The sequence below is a fragment of the Centrocercus urophasianus genome, unplaced genomic scaffold, assembly GCF_019232065.1.
Source record: "Centrocercus urophasianus isolate 14NV4802_14NV808 unplaced genomic scaffold, USGS_Curo_1.0 seq_18, whole genome shotgun sequence".
NCBI classification, from domain to species: Eukaryota; Metazoa; Chordata; class Aves; order Galliformes; family Phasianidae; genus Centrocercus; species Centrocercus urophasianus.
In genome coordinates, this window is record NW_024884733.1 from 15481394 (window position 1) to 15498368 (window position 16975).

Here is a 16975-nt window from a genome sequence, read left to right on the forward strand (position 1 = left end):
CGGCGGAGAGCTCGGGGCCGGCGGCGGTTCATGGACAGTACCTGAGGCTCCGGCGGCGCTGCGTTCGGCTCCGGCTTTCCCTCGGACCTCCGCTGCCCGGGCAAATGCATACAAATGCATTTGGGAGCCGAGAGGACAAGGCGAGGACGCATCTCTCCCACGGCACCAACGTAAGCTGGGTTGGGGAGACACGAAGGCGGGCGGTACGGCCCCGCGGGGACGCCAGCCCAGGATGGGGTCCTCGTGTCTGAGCAGCCACTCTAACTGGGCAGGTCTCGCTGTGTGCCAGGGGGTTGGCTGCTGGGTGCCATTTCCCAGCACCGAGCCCGCCGGGGCTCTCCCTCCGCTCCACGCCGTGAGTCGTGTCGGGCGCCCCGCAGCTCTTCGGGTCCCGGTGCCAGGGGTCCCGTGCCGCAGCTGGAACGCAGTACCCGGTTTCTGAAAGCACGGCGGTCTGGGAGCTGGGGCTGCCCTCAGCGCAGTGAGCGCCGGGTGAGGTGAGGTGAGCTCCGCGTTCGTGTGCGTTCTGCAGTAGGCTTAGCCTTCTCTGGTGTACCCTCGAAATGGCATAGCTCTTTTCATTGCAGTCTGCCTAAAAGAAGGTTAAGGAAGGTGATTACGGACTTCTGATGGTTATAGTGACATTACACAGGTTACCGGTGTGTGTCTTTGTAAAGTTCTTGCTGTATTTGGGCAGAAGCTAGAATGACATTTGCAGAGAGCTCCCGGTGGGAAGCTGAAGGACAGCGATGCAGCGAATTCTGTGCTGTCTGGGTCCTCTGAGAGGCGGTGAGTGGCTCCGTGTGCCTGCAGGAGGCTTCTTGTGAGCTGCGGGGTCTGAGCTCCTGCGGGACTCCTCCACGAGTTGTGTTGGTGCAAGTTCACAGAATGTTTTGCTGATGGAGAAATACAAAGTGAATTACGGAAAAGGATCACACATGCTATTTATCTGAGAGCAATGTGTGTCACTGAGATAGAATTACATAGATGTAATATAACTCTGAAGCTATATGGACAGTATTTATCTTGTTTACTTAATTCACCCGAGAGAAATCAACCCGGTTGCTTGCCTGTGCTAAGAAACCAGACTATTTGCTCAGGGATCAGGTTTCCTCAGCATGTCTCAGACCAGTCTGTCCCTTGCAACCCAAACCACCCCTCTGAAGAAGTGCTGTTGGGTCAGACTGCCGCCTGCTTTGGTTCAGGGAGAAACTGAGTGCTCCCTGTTCAGACAAAAGATAGAGAAAAGAATGGGGATGTAATCGTAATCAGCCCTAAAATAATTTTCTGTGGGTTTTTTTTTTTTTTTTTTTTAAAATGCAAGCAAGTTTGACTGCTGTGAATGTGCAGTTTATCACCTTGTGCCATGTGCTGTCCCAAGGACAGCAGGGCCCACCTCTACTCTAAACCATGTTTTTGTGGGATTCCTCTCGGGCCACTGCTCTTCAGGAGGAACTAGCAATGCACTATTCCTCTCACTTTCTCTTGTGTCTCTTCCTTTCTTTATGCTGTGAGCCTGCTGCAAGGTTCTCGGGGTTTCTCCCTCATTTGGGTGTGCAGCTGTCAGCAGAAGCTGTGCAGGCTGCATGTCCCCTCAGCCATGCCAGCCACAGGCCTCTCTGAACCAGAGGCAGGGCTGGCCTGCTGCCTGGTCCCCTCATGGCAACATAGACATATCTGTCCTCTTACATCTTGAACAATCAGATTCTTAACTGCTTTGGAGACTTAGGTGCAGGACACGTTATCACCTTTCCCTCTTTACGGCTCTGAGTGCATTTCTCTTGAGTGTTTTGAGAGACCAGAGGGGCTGCGGTGAGCGTGAGCTCTGCCATTTGTCCTTTTTCCTTTATGTAGAGACTTGTTAGTAGCTCCGAGAAAGCCTGTGTGGGAGGTATTGTGATGTGGTTAGAGCTGCCCAGCTGGAAGGAGTGCTGTGAAAAGCAGATACAGTATCTTTAGTCTGGGAGGTGAAGAAAAACAAAGCAAGAAAACAAACAATAACAACAAGCACAACAGAAGAAAAGGGAGCAATTATGCTAATGCTTCTCAGTCCGGAGCTACTCCGGCCCTTGCTCTAGGACCTGACAAGTGAAGAAGCTGGGTATCCAGACGCTCCTGGATATTCAAGTTGCAGTGCATGGCTTTGCCTGTGCTGAGCCCTGTGAGGAGCTCATACAGAGATGGGGGAGAGCTCCACCTCACACTGAGCATCACCAGAGGCAAGTGATCATGCTGCCTTGAGCTATAGGCTGCCCCAAGCAGGCTAGGGAGAGATTAATGAAGGTTTTGGTTTACTACAGTGTAGTGTCTCTTCCTAATGTTTAATCACTTGTATGAGATTTACAAGAGGGCTCTTGGTTGGAGTGGTAGGAGAAGGCTTGCTGCATTTCTCAGATAATTTGGAAGCTCAGTGCTATGGAAACAAGCACTGTGAGGAAATGTGCCTTAGAAGACATTGTGCTTTAGAAGATGTGTACGTGATGCTCTTATGTCCTCTGTGATGCATACAAGCTGGGCTTTTGTGCTCAGAACATATCTAATGCAGCACAGCATGTGGGGAAGGTGCTGGTATTTCAACCATCATCACTGATGGATGCAGAGTTGTATGCAGCACTCAAGTTTAGCATCTTCTGTGTCTCTGGGGTCAGGTTTTCTGGCCTTCTCCACAGCCAGCCAGTGGTATTCTTTCCTTCTAAGCTGAGGTTGAGAAAGCTGCCAGTGAATAGAGAATGTTGTTACATGACACCGCTAAGTGCTGACCAAACACAAGCTTTATATGTTGCTGAATTGTCTTCAAATGGTGGAGTTTTGCCTTGTTGTTTGTCAAGACTTGCTTTGAAGCTTATCAGCTTCCAAAGATGTATGTCATCCTGAATGGGGAAAAATAACACACTACCATAAAAACTCAGTCACCTTCCACTCATAGGAAGAAGAAAGCAGTAGCAAGATGTTAAGAATTATCAGAAAGATAAGCTCAATTTTAAGTGGTAGAATAGCTCAACTACATTTGGTAGTTTCTACCTCTGAACAGTTATATAGTTGTCATCAGCTTGTGCATGTATTTGAACCAGAAGAGAGAATACCACGCTAGGGGAAGCTTAAGAGGTTGCTAGACTGTAGGACAGGACATTGCCAATGACTTCTGGGACAGCTTCAGGCTCATTGTGTGATGTTAAAAGGGGAAAACTAGCCAACAATGTAGTCAGTCATTTCTGAATTTTTCTGTTATTGTGCCCCAGTTGGGCAAGTCTCCCGAAACGTGTTGCTTGATGCGTTCTTGTAGTTGCAGCAGGTATGGATCAAGCCATGTATGTGTTATACAGTGAGCAGCCTGGTGGCCTAGTGTCACTAACCATGTGAGCATAGCGTGCAAGAGCTGGCTGCTTTGTTTCTTTTCAAGTTAATAATAGTGGTCTTGACCAAGAAGGGAGTGTTTGAATGAATACATCCTCTCTAGAAGACAGAATTTTATTTTTTCCTTTTCCATCTTTGGCCACAAGAGCTATATCGCGCAGCTTCACTTCAGGTTTGCACATGGTGTCATTTACAAAAAGTTTCTGCTTGTTGTGGGAAAAGGTAGAAGGAAAAAAAACTTTTCCCATGTATTAGGGGACCTCCAGCTCTATGGTTGTCTCTGATCCCTGTTTTTTCTCTTAGTTGCTTGCTCGTCTGTTCTTGACATTAGCTGGAAAGCACTGTGAAAGCCAGATATTTGTCTTTATGTCTCTTTATATCCAGTTACATCTGTGTAACTTACATCCCTGGGAGCATTTCAGAAATTCTTGCCTTTCTACAACATTTTCTGGGAGGTGACAGAGGCAAACGTCTGACACACAGCTTGTCCCTCTGTGATTTTGAGGAAGAGTCTGCTGTTGTGTTAAGGGATTGTCTTTGCTGTTTGAGCTATAGGGTTCTCTAGGTGTCCTGAATTTGGAGTTCAGTTATTTAAAATGTTTTGTTTTATTCTTAATTGAGAATCCATTTTGTGTCCATGAAAATAGGAAAAAAGAAAAAAAGAAAAAAGAAAAAAAAAATTTTTTTCATTTTGGCTGATGCAGTGCAGTGTGTGGACTTCTTGCTACCATGACTACTTGCCCACCTTTAAGACTTTCTTTCTCTGAGCTTCTAATTAGATTAAAAGATCATAGAGTATTCTCTTGTGAATGTACACTGAACTTGAATTCTAGTGTTCAGAGCTGAAGAAAAAAAATGTAGCGTGAGCCCTTGGGCTGTGATTGCAAACACTTGGAAGAAATACTAAGATCTCCACTTAATTCTTCTTTATATTGTATATATTTGTAAACCATAGCATAATGTAACGTTATTGAAGCATTACTAATATCTGCCTTTTGTATATGTTATCCTTTGTGCTGAAGGTAAAAGGCCTAGAGGGTAAAGGAAGAAACTTGTCTGCCTTCACCATTTGTATCTTATGCTCCTGTACAAATTTGTGGGCCTTTCTTCCTGCACTTTCTTGATTATTTGGTTGTTCTGTGTATTTTTTTTTTTTTTTTTTTCAGTTGGTGACGCTGGGATTCCCTTTAATATTCTATTAGAGTGTAAAGTTTCAAGTCACAATGTGATGGGATTTTACTTATTCTCTTCGAAGTAAAAATAAATAAATATCTTATCTGTAGCATGACAAAAAAAAGAAAAAAAAAAAACCCAAAAAACTCCAAAACATTAGCATACAGGAAGAAAAGTGGCGCAACATTTTCATTTATGGTAAATGATGTGGTATGGCAACAAGGCTGAAGGTACACTGGCACAAAGGTATCTCATGGGCATTAACTTGTCGTTTGTTTTTTAGTTCCTTTGCAGTACCTTTTTTTTTTTTTCCCTCCCGGAAGAAATCTACTACACAGCATCTCTTGCACTTGAAGGCTGACGCGAGAAAATATAAAACAGATGCAGTTACTTTATTAATAAAAGCCATTGCAAAATACATGTACTATACATGAGGGCATACTTCTCTCTGTAAAACACCTTCTCAGCTTTGGTGGAAAGCTGTATGATGTGACGGCTGGAAGGCTTCGAAGCAGGACTTGCTGAAGTCAGTGGTATCCTGCCATTGACTTTGGGTGTTGAAAGAAGTTTCTAATTCTTTGGAGTCCTGAAACTGTGTTTTCTCACACGCTCTTTTCTTTCTTCCCTTTTTAGGAAGATCATTCTTCTTTGTATCTCAATATGTACAGCTGCGGGTGCTGCGAAAGCACCCAAACAAGGTGAGAATACTTTCTTACAAAAGGATGTTATTTTGTTACCACATGGAAAGTGTAAATGGCTGTTGTTACTGGTTCAGTTCCTTACGGTGACTTAAATATCAGCTACAATATAACAAGAGCAAAAGTTTAAAGTAACCAGTGTGGAAAAGATGACCTTTCAAAAATTACTCAGATTTTCAGTCGGTGAAATTACTTACATATTTAAGCAGACTCTTCATAAAAGAGAAGTCTTGTAAGGAGAAAAGGCTTTGATTGTGTCTTCAGTGCAAGTGGGTGTCATTGGGGGTGGCAAGCTATGACTGAGTTACCTTTGCACTTCTGAGGACAAACAAGCAAACCAGTGCATATAATAAAGGCTTAGTCTAGGCTGGCATCATTAAAGAAAGAAAGTGAAATTGTGTATTCTTTTGGTTTTGTATTCAGATGCAAATGTTAGAAAGGAAATAAGGTTGTCTTGTGTTTTGTCTTTTTTAATCTGCCAACTGTTACAGCTGAACCAGATGTTTATTATGAGACCATTGGGGGAATATTAGCATCCCAAAGTGGTGGAAGCTAACATGCCATTTACTCTTTAGTAGCCAGGAGAGTGGCAGTATCAGTTCTCTTCCATATTCCTTCATTGTGCAGATGAAGCAAGAAATAGCTTGTCCTTGGCTGATATGGTCAATGGTAATCTTCATGTAATGTTCAGCTGAATGCAAACAGCTGGGTTTCATGGTTAAGTCAGGATGCGTTCCTGACAATGTTTTGCTAGAGCCCCGTAGATACATCTCCAGTATCCCATTGCTTTTTTTTCCTTCTTGTTATTCCTGTGCTTGGCAAAGTTGTTTTTTTTTGTTGTTGTTGTTGTTTTTTGTGATGGTGAGATTGAGTGCATTTTCTCTTCCTTCCATTAGCTGCTCACAGTTTGCCTGTTAAGATGTTTGCTCACTTTTCCCATTCAGCTGGATGGGGATGTGCTTTTGTGACAATGGGAGTTTCCCAGTTTGTCTAATTGCTGAACCAAGTTTTGCATGGGGAGGGTGGGCTAAGGGAAGAAAAAGCTCACCTGACAAGGGCAGCACCTGCAGATGTGTATGGTCTCCCCACTCCTGGCCTGCGGGATGGGGAGATGTTGAGTTAGGGAGGCAGTTCATACTTTCCCAATGGAGTAGGTGAAGAATGCCAGGCACAGGTCTGCTGTGATAGCTGGAGTTGTCTTCATCTCTCCACCCATCTTTTTTCCCTTTGTAAAGAAGTAATGTATTTTGATTCTCATATTCTACAGCCTGTGGAGCTACTTTTCCAATAGCACATCAGGAGACAGCTGTGAAAGCCTCAGAGCCAGTTGGGTCACCGGTGTTGGGGTCCTCCAAATCTACAGGGCTTGCTTCCTTACTGGTGGAGATGGGGCGAGGTGGTGGGATGAAACTGGTCTCTTCAGGGTCTGGGTAGGTTTGGGAACCCTAAGGGTATTTGCTATAGCAGGCAGTAGTTAGCATTAAGGAAGATAATTTTGAAAGAACTATCACCATAAAGCACATCTGGTACTGTTGGTTGTGGAGATAATCTGTGCAGTTGTTGTTACTGTGTCATTTTTAAAGTGGTTGTTAGAGTTGTGGAGGGTTTAAGAAGAGAAGTTGGCACTGGCAGATGAAATAAGCAGTCACTGTGGAGAGGTGTGGAACCACGTGTGTTTCTGTGTGTTGCTCACCTGTGCCCCTGAGTCTCACCAGTTTCAGGAGATGGAAAACCGTGACTCCTGAAAAGCAACTGAATAAGTGCACATGCCAGGAATCTCTCTTAGGAAAGCTTGTAGTTGAGTCATAGAACTCATAATTGTTAGAGAAGAAAGCATAAGTAAATGAAGCCATATTCTCAAAAATTAAAATAATAATAATAATAATAATAATCTCAAGAAAAACAAGTTCTTGGAAAGAAGTCAGAAAGGCTCAAGAATATCCTTCAGTCTATACAGTATGCACTGAGGTAGCACTCCATTCACAGTGCTTTAGGGTTTGTCTACAAACAGGGTGGATTGCTCATTTATAACTATGTTAACACTTAAGCTGGTATCAAAACTTTCTTGGTACTTTGCATTTCGGAAGGAGCATTCTGTCAAATACGAAGACTCTAGCAAGAGTAACTAATGTTCTTTCTTTCCTGAGCTGATCAGGCAGCTAGTGTGTGCTTTACTTGACAAGCTACGCTCAATGCATTGTGGTAGGGTGCTATAAATTGTGTTCACTGAAATATATGTAAATACACAGCATTGGCTTTTAGGAATATTTCTTTCAGTTTGGCTTGAGGATATACAGAATGTCTGTTTCTGGCTAGCTTTGCTGTGCCAGTTGCCCAGCCCTGCTATCCAGGAAAGTATAGGTTGCAACCTTGTGTTGTAACTTACCCAACTGCAAATGCACCACCACCCAGGAAATGGGCAACCTGCTGAGTAACTATCACGAGTTCTGGTAAAGCTAACATATGAGTGATCTTTACTTTTCTGTACTCATATCAGTAAAGGGAAAACAAATCATGTATGTTTGCTGAAGTGCAGAGAGTGCCCCCAAATATTCTGCCCTCAGACAATGAGAGTGGGGGAGTATGGAAAATGAACAGCAGACACTGAACAGAAGAGTGACACAGAACACTACCATCACCTCACCGTTCTTTCTGGGATTGTTTTCTTATATATATTACATATATATTATATATATACGTTATATATTATATAATATTATATGTATCATATATATCATATAATATACATTATATATTATATATATGTATATATTTGTTTGTCCAAGTCTTAACTTTTATTAAGTTTTCCCTCTCTTCACAATCCAATTATGCTGTGAATTTTACAAGTAATCCTAGAAGATGAAAAGAAGGCAGCTGAGACCAAAATACCCAAACAGCTACTCTTTGAAAGAAGAGGAGCTGTTATAGTTTGGGGGACTAATGGATTGGGTGAACAGTAAGTGAAGACAGATGTTGCACAGACATGGATAAACAAAGAAAACTGGCTACTGATAGGTAAAGAAAGTTGTGGTTGTCATGCTGGGAGAAAGAGCTAAGAGGGTTGCCTGCTCCCAAAACCATGTGCACTGCCAAGAGCTTCTGAAACCTTCTTAAAAAAAAAATAAATAAATAAAAAATAAAAAAAAATTAAAAAAATTGGACCAGAAATGAAATGACTGGCCAAAAAAGTTTGGAACAGCCTTTTGGCTTGATGGTGGGTTAATAGGCAGTAAGTCAGCAAGAAATAATTAGCTGGTACTTAATCTTTTGCTGTTATTTTTCACACAGCGTTTCTCCATGCTGAGTCTTCTCGAGACCTGTCATAGTTTGCAGGATGTGAAGAAAGTGTTTTATGTCTCTTCACGCTCAAGAGTGCTTTTCCTTTTTTAAAATAATTTTTTAAACAATGCGGTGTTTACAAATTAGGACTGCCAAAATCTGTCATTTGAGATTTAGGAAGAGTGCTCCTTAACATCACTTTAAAATTGGTTGTTCTGTGTCAGTATGGTAGACTTGTTTTGTTCTTCAGTTGCAATACTTTGAGCAAAGATCACTTGACACTGCTATTTTTAAGTGTATCTATTTAATAATAAATATTTACAAATATCTGCCTGATACTTGAGATTAAAATTGTGACAATGAAAGTACAAAGTTAAGCTGGAATGGCTTCCCTGGTGTAGTGTATCAGTTGGCTCAGCATGTGCACAGAAGTGCTGGAGCTGTCTCTGAAGCCATTGGTGCATTGCTTGCCCCATGAGATTTCTGTATTGCCCAGAAGACTATGCATGCACAGCTTTCTCCTCCGTAAGTACACCCAGCCATGTAGGTCCTGGGAAAGTCCGGGTGTTCATTAGCAGAGCTGCAAAGTAGAATGCTTCTACTATAACCTGACCTCTCTTATCAGTTTGACAGATTAAAATACTCCTAGTAAGTTAATTGCTCTGAGGCAGAACATCTTGGGAAATTGGCGTACGTGTGACTTTCTGCAAAGACGTGCTTTCCCCGCAGTTCTGGCTGGGCTGGCTGCCAGGCCAATCTTGGCACTCCTGCAGATCTCTAACATGGCTAAAAACACTACAAGGTGTGTAATTAATTTTCAAGATGCACAGTGCATTCAGGTTGATGCTTTTGGTTCCAACTTATAAACTACTCTCAAGGAAGTCTCAGACTCTCTTCATAATTTACTACTGAAACTAAGCCAACATCTGTGTGTTCTTAAAATGTGCTGTGAATACATTCAGTAAACAGAGAAGAGGAAGACTGGGAAAGAAAACCTTTTTTCCACTAAAATAGTGAACATCCGTTTGTTGCTCTTGTCTCTTAAAATAGCAATGAATCTTTAGCCTCTCTTTGTTACTCCCATTTTTGTTATGTCATTTAGTAGCTTTATTTGCTTAAAAAGAACACTTAGTTGTGTGGTTGAAAAAAAAAAAAACTGTAAAAAAATAAAAATTAAAAAGTAATACCCTTGGCTAAATGCTGTAAGAAGTGCAGCCTGTTCTGTTAGGCTTATTACATCACTATTATGGTTAAATAATATTAAATAATGTTAGTCATTAATATTAAATAATATTAGTCATTTTTAATATAGGCAGTTTGCTACAGTTCAGATCCAGCCAGCTGTTACAGAAAAAAAGTGCTTCTGTGCAATAGTGCCTATGAAAACTGTGTGATGTTCAGCTTTCCCTTGCACAAAAAAATTGAGAAGTTTATGTTGGAAAGGATGTCGAGCTTGTCTGGTCCTACCTGGTGCTTAGATCAGGGCCAATGTTGATGTTAGTCTGGCCTGCTGGCTGCTGTCCAGTTCTGCTCTGAGAATCAGCGAGAAAGGATCTTGCACGATGCGCCTGAGCACTGCTTACTGTGTTAGTAAATAGCTTGTCCCTTCATGGGAACAAAACAATCCTTCCTCAAATGTTAATATTTTTCAGATAGAGAGGGAAAACATGCATTTTGTGGGTTGTTTTTTTTTTTTTTTTTTTTTTTTTTTCTTCTTTCTTTAAAGGGTAGGTGGGCAGGAATTGCAAAATGGACACAGTATGTTCATTAACTCTAGTAAAAAGTTTGATGACAGCAAATGGGGACTTTTCAGTTCTATGAATGAATTAACCTCCAATGGGCATTACACGTGCTTTTTTTTTTAATTATTAAATATTTTTTTCAGCTTTAATGAAATTTGTTGGACTTATGTGAAAGACTGATACATATGTTGTGCCTCACACTTGCGTACTTGGATCTGAATTTGAGCTCGTAAGTGAAATGAACAATGTACCTTCATTTCTTTTTACAGCAGTAGATGTTCTTCATCGGCTCGGCCTTGTGAGCGATGTCCAGCAGCCGTCAGTGACGCCAGTGCCCTCAGCAGTGCCACCCTTGCCCCAGGGAGTTCACCTGGTTGTGTCTGGAGTTGTGCTGACTGCTGACGCTCGTGTTGAGGCCTCCGTTGCTCAAGTTATACCAGCAAGTCTAGGGCATCACTTCACCATATTGGTTGGGTTGTACTCTTACACTGTAAATAATGCTTTTCTTTTCAGTATTAGGAACAAAACTAGACTGCAGTTTGGTGTCCAGTTACTACCGAGAAAGGTAGCGGTGCACACTGGAGGGAAGCAGCCTGCATACTTCGATTATAGTGTTCATAATGAACAGTGGCATTGGTTTGCCATTGAAATTAGAGATAAGACTGTCTCAATATTTGCTGAATGTGGACAGAAGTATTATAGCAGGGAAATGCTTTATGAAGTGGAGGCATTTGATTTGGATGGTTTATTTACCCTGGGAAGGATGAACTCTCACTCTGTCAGCTTTGAAGGAGTTATATGCCAGCTAGATATCATTCCCTCTGCAGAAGCCTCTGCAAACTATTGTAAATACGTGAAACAGCAGTGTCGCCAGGCTGAAACGTATCGATCTCTGCTAGGAACACCATATGCATCAGGTGTGCTAGATGTTTCTTTGAAGAAAAAGATTGGTGAGAAAAAACAGTGGGAAGATGTATCTTACAGAAGGAAGGAAGCATCAAATGATCCTGTTACCAACATTGCTCGGATTCACTCCATACTGGAGTACCTTGAGTCAATAAATGTCTCAACATCGGAATTTGCAGAGTCCAAACCCCTGCTGCTAGAAGTGTGGCCAGAAACAGAACTCCAGGAGGAGGTCAGTCTGCTTCTTCACCAGCAGGACCCAAGCAAAGAAAGAGGCAGCACTGAAAAAAACAAGGCTTCATATCCAAATACTTCACATACTACCACAGAAGATGCAGACAGACAAAGTGAGCTTTCTCTGATCTTCCCTTTAAAACAGAATAAAATGAAAAACAAGGGAGTGAACAAAGAAAAACAGCATTTAGATGAATCAACCAAAAAGCAGCAAATCTTCAACACAACTCTGTACAGTTTGACTGCTGACCTCTCCGTGGATAATCAGCTTGGTTTGGAGGAAGAAGGTCCATTTGATGCTAATAACACTTATCGCACAGAAAACACTTATTATATTGATGTTGATAACTACAACTATGAAGATCAAGGCAAAATGTTTGAAATAGGAAGTAGCAGAGGTTTAAAGGGGGAGACTGGACCTCCTGTAAGTTACCTTTATTACACTCTTTATTATAATGAAGCAACATATATTTAAAAGAGGCTTTGAAATAAATTTGGCAAAACTTGCTGGGCTGCAATTACCACTTCTTTCATTTGTACTGTGCAAAAGTTTGTCTCCCATAAGCGTGTCTCTGGCATATAATTTTGGCCTAAGTGGTGTGTATTTTTATTTACTAGCAGAATATGTAAGCATTCAATTCTGGTGAAGTGGTGGGCAACCCAAGCTTTTTTTAAGCTCTGAAATGCAGCCAGATGTTTGTAACTGCTAATTATGGAGGCTGCTCACTTAATAAAATTACAGGGTAATTTCATACTCTCTACAAATGTAGACACTGTTCCATGAAAAGAAAAACGAGGCTGTTTGGAAGAATGATAAGGTTTTCTCACTTGAGTGATGCTATCAAAGTTTGTAATTGTTGAAGCAGACCACTTGTAGAATCTAATCCTTTCAAACCATTCCTAACTCACAGTTGCAGGATCACACAAACCTGCATGCAAAGGAATGTTTAGAACTCATTTTTGTGGCATCACTTCATTTAGCAGGGTAAGAGATCTCGGAAATGACTGCAAATGCACAGCAGTGCTTTTAATAGCACTAATTTGTCCTTTCTTATTGTGTGTGTTTGAGGGTCATAAACATTTTCATACATAAAACTGGGGTCAATGCACATGAAACTACATGCAAGAAGTAACAGCAGTTCCTGTTTAGTCTTGGAGATATGATATTAATTCCTGTTTGAGTCTCCAGTTAAAACTTGTTCAACTATGGCATGGAAAAGGTTGTTCTACATGTTTTTCTCTTGTATTTGTGTGGTTATTACTGGAAAATAATTTGGTAGGAGGGGGCAAGCAGCTTCTAATATATGTTTGAATATGCATGCATAATTTCAGGACTGAAAAAATATTTTCTTTAGATAGTCAGCAACTGAAAATTTGTGTAGCAGTTTAATTTTTACTCTAAACAGAATCTTGATGATAAGAGGTTGTTACTGAGTTGAAAAATGGGTTAAGTAATTCATATTTGTCAGGGGCTGCTCTTGTTTGGAGGGTTTTTTTGTTTTGTTTTGTTTTGGGTTTTTTGTGAGTGTGAAGCCAGTCTTTTTTTCTTTTCTTAAAGAAAAGAATTTTCTTTATTCAAGCCCTTTATTTGTGGGGACATAAATATACAGCTACGTATGTAGTTGTTATAAATGTGAGCTGAGGTTAATTTTCATTTCTGCAGCACATGATATTTAACAACTGCTTAACAGAAAGTTTTGATTCATAGCACATAACTTAAAAATTGTACATTTAAATTTACTGACTCTAACTGACTGAAATCACCATTTCTTATGTGGCATAGAAATAGCTGCTGATGTTGGAGATGTTGGTGTTGGTGTTTTTTTTGTTGTTTTTATTTTTATTTTTATTTTTTTGTTGTGTATTAAGCAGCTGCAAGCTAATGCTCTGGTTTTGCAAGATGCAGCCACTGTGCGTACAGTAATTCATACCACCTTATCTGGAGAGTTCAAAATATATATGAAAGATGTGTATGCTATCATTTTGTATGTTTGTCTTACGGATGGTGTGCAGAAGCTTGTTTCCTCTGCAGGTCAGCTACAGCATATGATGCATTGCTGGGTTAGACTTTCAATAACATGCCCGAGGTCTTAGAAGTGATGTGTTGCAGAGCTAGGAGGCTGATCCAGACCTTTGTGGGCACAAGTTCAGCTGGAAGGGCCAACAGCACCCACTGAGCATATGGGCAAGCTTAAGAATTGTGTTGCCACAGAGATTTTTACTGAAGCAAGAAAAGGGTCTCTGTATGGCTCTTCCACAGAAGATTTCTGTAAAGAATTGTGTTTGGTGGAGGTTGTGTGGCATTGTGCCTGCCGCTGTTATTGAACTCAGACTTATAGAGGTACTCCTTGTTTTTCTGTCTATTATATCCTTGGAGAGAAGACTGTGATAGTCCAGGTTTTATCTTCAAGGCTCTAACATTTTAATAAATAAGTATCCACAGAGTCTTATCAGTGAGGAGCCTAAAAAAGCAGCAGTGAGGGACTTGCAGAGTTCCCCTGCAGCAAAACGAAATCCTGATGAGGCATGAAGCCCCTACTCTTTTTTTCTTCTCTCATTATGTTGTGGTTGGTTTGAACCTTCTTTCAAGATTTCAGCACAGAAATAATGTTTGTTCTATTGGAGTTGACAGGCAAGAACTAGCTTTTGTGGTTCTTAGACTCCTCAGCTACATTTTAGCTTTTAATCATCTACCAGAACTGATTCTTGCCTTGTATAATTGGGCCCCTTGAATTCCATGATCCCACAGCTGTGGAATTCACCCATTGCTACAAAGGAGGGCTCCAGAATTCAGGCCTTCGTTTATGGATAGCATATCTAATTCTTCCACTTAATTCTTCCAAATCACTATGACTGAGTAAAATCCTAGCAATTGCAATGACCAGAATCCTCTATAGGAATACGAAGCAAGTTTAAAGTGGAACAACGTTGTCTCCTGATCACATTTCCCTCTGATTCACCTGAACCACTCCTTTTGTATTGCAGGGGGTGTTGGCACTATAAAAAGTTTTTTAAAAATTAGTCTATTTTTAACTCTTTTAGCTTTCCAACTGATACTCATTGTCACACAAGTCCTAAGGCTGTTTGCAGTAGCATGATATGTGATCCTGCTTGTCTAAAGGGAGGTGTTAGTCTGGATTGAAGAACAGAGTTAGGTTACTTGCTGCCAAGTCAACCTGCTTAACTGTATGAGCTTTGATGACCCTGAGAAAAGAGCCAGGAGTTAGTTTTCTCTTTTGGAAAACTTTTTTTGTGTTAAGAATACAGTCCTCCAGCAGTGAAAGAAGACAAAATGTATCTTTCTGTAGGCTGTCCGGTTGCTGACATCAGTCTAGAGATACTGTCAGGAGGAAATAGAAGTGTAGTGCGTGGATAAGGAAGAATTGGATGGGTTGCTCTTATTACAGCCAGGAGATGTGAGAGTGAGAACTCTGAATAAGAGCAGGAGCTTGAAAATCCTAAATTAGCAGTAGTTAAGGGTACCATCATCTGAGATTTTTGCTCTTAGCCGATTTATCAGTTGAAGAAAATTGCTTGCTGTGTCTGTCCCTAGTCAAAAGGTAGTTAATCACTGGGTGATTAATTAACTGGGTAGTTAATCACCTTCACGTATCTTTACTCTGTGAGTAACCCTCACATTATTCTGCCCAGGCTGAGAAATCTCTATCTCACTATCTGATAATTCAGATGAAGTCTTAAGATTTTTCTTACTAGAAAAAGCAAACAAAACTCTATCAAATAACATTTGTTCTAAATATTTGAACGTTTGTTTTAATTCACCTGAAACAGTTTCCCTGTTTTTCTTCATAACAGTCTTGAGAAGCTGTAATCCATCACCCAAAGCTACATATATTCCTCTGATGTTGATGACATTGCTTTGACTGTTGTAGCTCTTGACAGAGAGAGCAAGACTTCAACAGGTCTCAGGAAAGTAGGCTAATCCTACAAGTGACTGCTTGTTATGGGGTATTTGGGAAGATAAGTGTGCTTCTTTTCTCACATCAAATAAAATGCAAATGAAGCAAGAGAAAAAGGTAGGTGGACATTCATGCTTGGTAGAATCATGGCTGCTTTATAATCAGTATGTTTTAAAAAGAGAAACAAACTTGCTAATAGGTAGAATTTTGAGTAACAAAATACGAATTCCAGATGGTCCCAGACTGACAGCATTATATTTTGTGCAACATTACAAAAATCAGAATTAGAAATAGAGGAAGGAGGAGGGATTGGTAAGGTAGTCAGATGAGGGTGATACATATTATACATATGTTATAGCACATACATAGCATATTGGAGAAAACATTAAGCATTACAAAACTGTGTTCATTGTTAGGAGTCTCAAATACTGGAGACTGGTAATTTTTTCTACTGGTTTGACTTCTGAGGCAGCAGTTTGAAGAAAAGTCCTCAATTTTGGGTGCTGAGCCTTTTTCTTAAATGAAAAAAAAACAAACATCCCAGAATAAAAACAACAACAACAAAAACAATTTGGCAGATAGAAAGGTTGCAGAAGAGTGCATTAGCAGTGTCTGCTGTTGAAAATACAATTCTGAGCAGAAGTTAAAATAACACAACAGGTTTAATAATTTAAATGAAGACAAACATTGCAGTTCATGAAAGGAAGACTTAGTAAAGACAGTTCACAGATTTGCAGAAAGAACGGGAAGAAATAGTGGGAAATTTTACGTGTGACATAAAGGACAGGATCAGAATATACCTGTGTGGAAATTTTCTTCTGCAGTGCTTCCTATCATGATTCTATGATTCTATTGTCTCTGGCATGGGGCAAATTTAAAATGCTTGTTGTTGTATTAAAAAAAAAAAAAAAAGCCCAGCATCCAAAATTGAGAAGTGATTAACTACAGTTCTTCAGCTGTTATTCTCCAGAATGGTTGAAAATCTAGATACAAGGCAATTGGGACACCCTTTGTGTAGGATAGAGTAAGGTCACTGAAGCGTTTCCCACTGTTTATTTTCTAAGTTATTTTAGGTGACTTCTATAACCTCAATCAGTGGTCTGGCTTACTAGTCCATGTGCAGAGGTGGAGAGTCAAATGGGCTTTCTGTAGAGAAAGTAATCTTTCTACAGAAGAAAACATTTAAAATGAAATCTTGAAGATGAAGGAGGGATTGCAGGAAGAATCCAAGTCTTGACAGACTGTTGAATTAACTTGATCTAACCATTAATTGCTGTTAAGAGACTTAAATTACAACAGCTGACTTGGTTTTAGAAATCCTTGGGAATGCATTATTCATCCCTGGCCACACAGTTCAAAATTTTTACTGCTTTTTCTTGGGTTCTCTGAGGACTTAATTGTGAGAATTGACTTAGTTTTCATACCTTGTAGAAGAAAGTTTATCCTCCATTAGATTTGCTTCCTTTTTGAGGTTCTGATGGAGAGAGATAATGAATAACTCATGAATTAGGTAATCATGAAGTAATTTTTTGCAAAAAGAGCAGATGTTCTTTTAAAAAAAAAAGGGGGGGGGACAGCCGCAAAACAAGAAAGGAGCCACGTAGGAAAGAATATTCTTGCTGCTGTCATTCAGTTATTTATCAGCAAAGGCGAGGGATGCCAATTAATATAC

The 16975-nt window shown here is 40.5% G+C and overlaps 1 protein-coding gene across 3 annotated transcripts in view; it reads left to right on the plus strand.

The window, feature by feature from the left end:
• The first annotated feature begins 6 nt into the window (after positions 1–6).
• The window catches only part of COL24A1 (collagen type XXIV alpha 1 chain), a 116592-nt gene continuing 99623 nt past the window's right edge, over positions 7–16975 (plus strand). For all 3 annotated transcript variants that reach the window (XM_042819281.1, XM_042819283.1, XM_042819282.1), the window contains exons 1-3: positions 7–170; positions 5161–5225; positions 10516–11810. In XM_042819281.1, the coding sequence (XP_042675215.1) occupies positions 115–170; positions 5161–5225; positions 10516–11810 (1416 nt within the window). In that variant the 5' untranslated portion in view covers positions 7–114. The remainder of the gene's footprint in view (positions 171–5160; positions 5226–10515; positions 11811–16975) is intronic.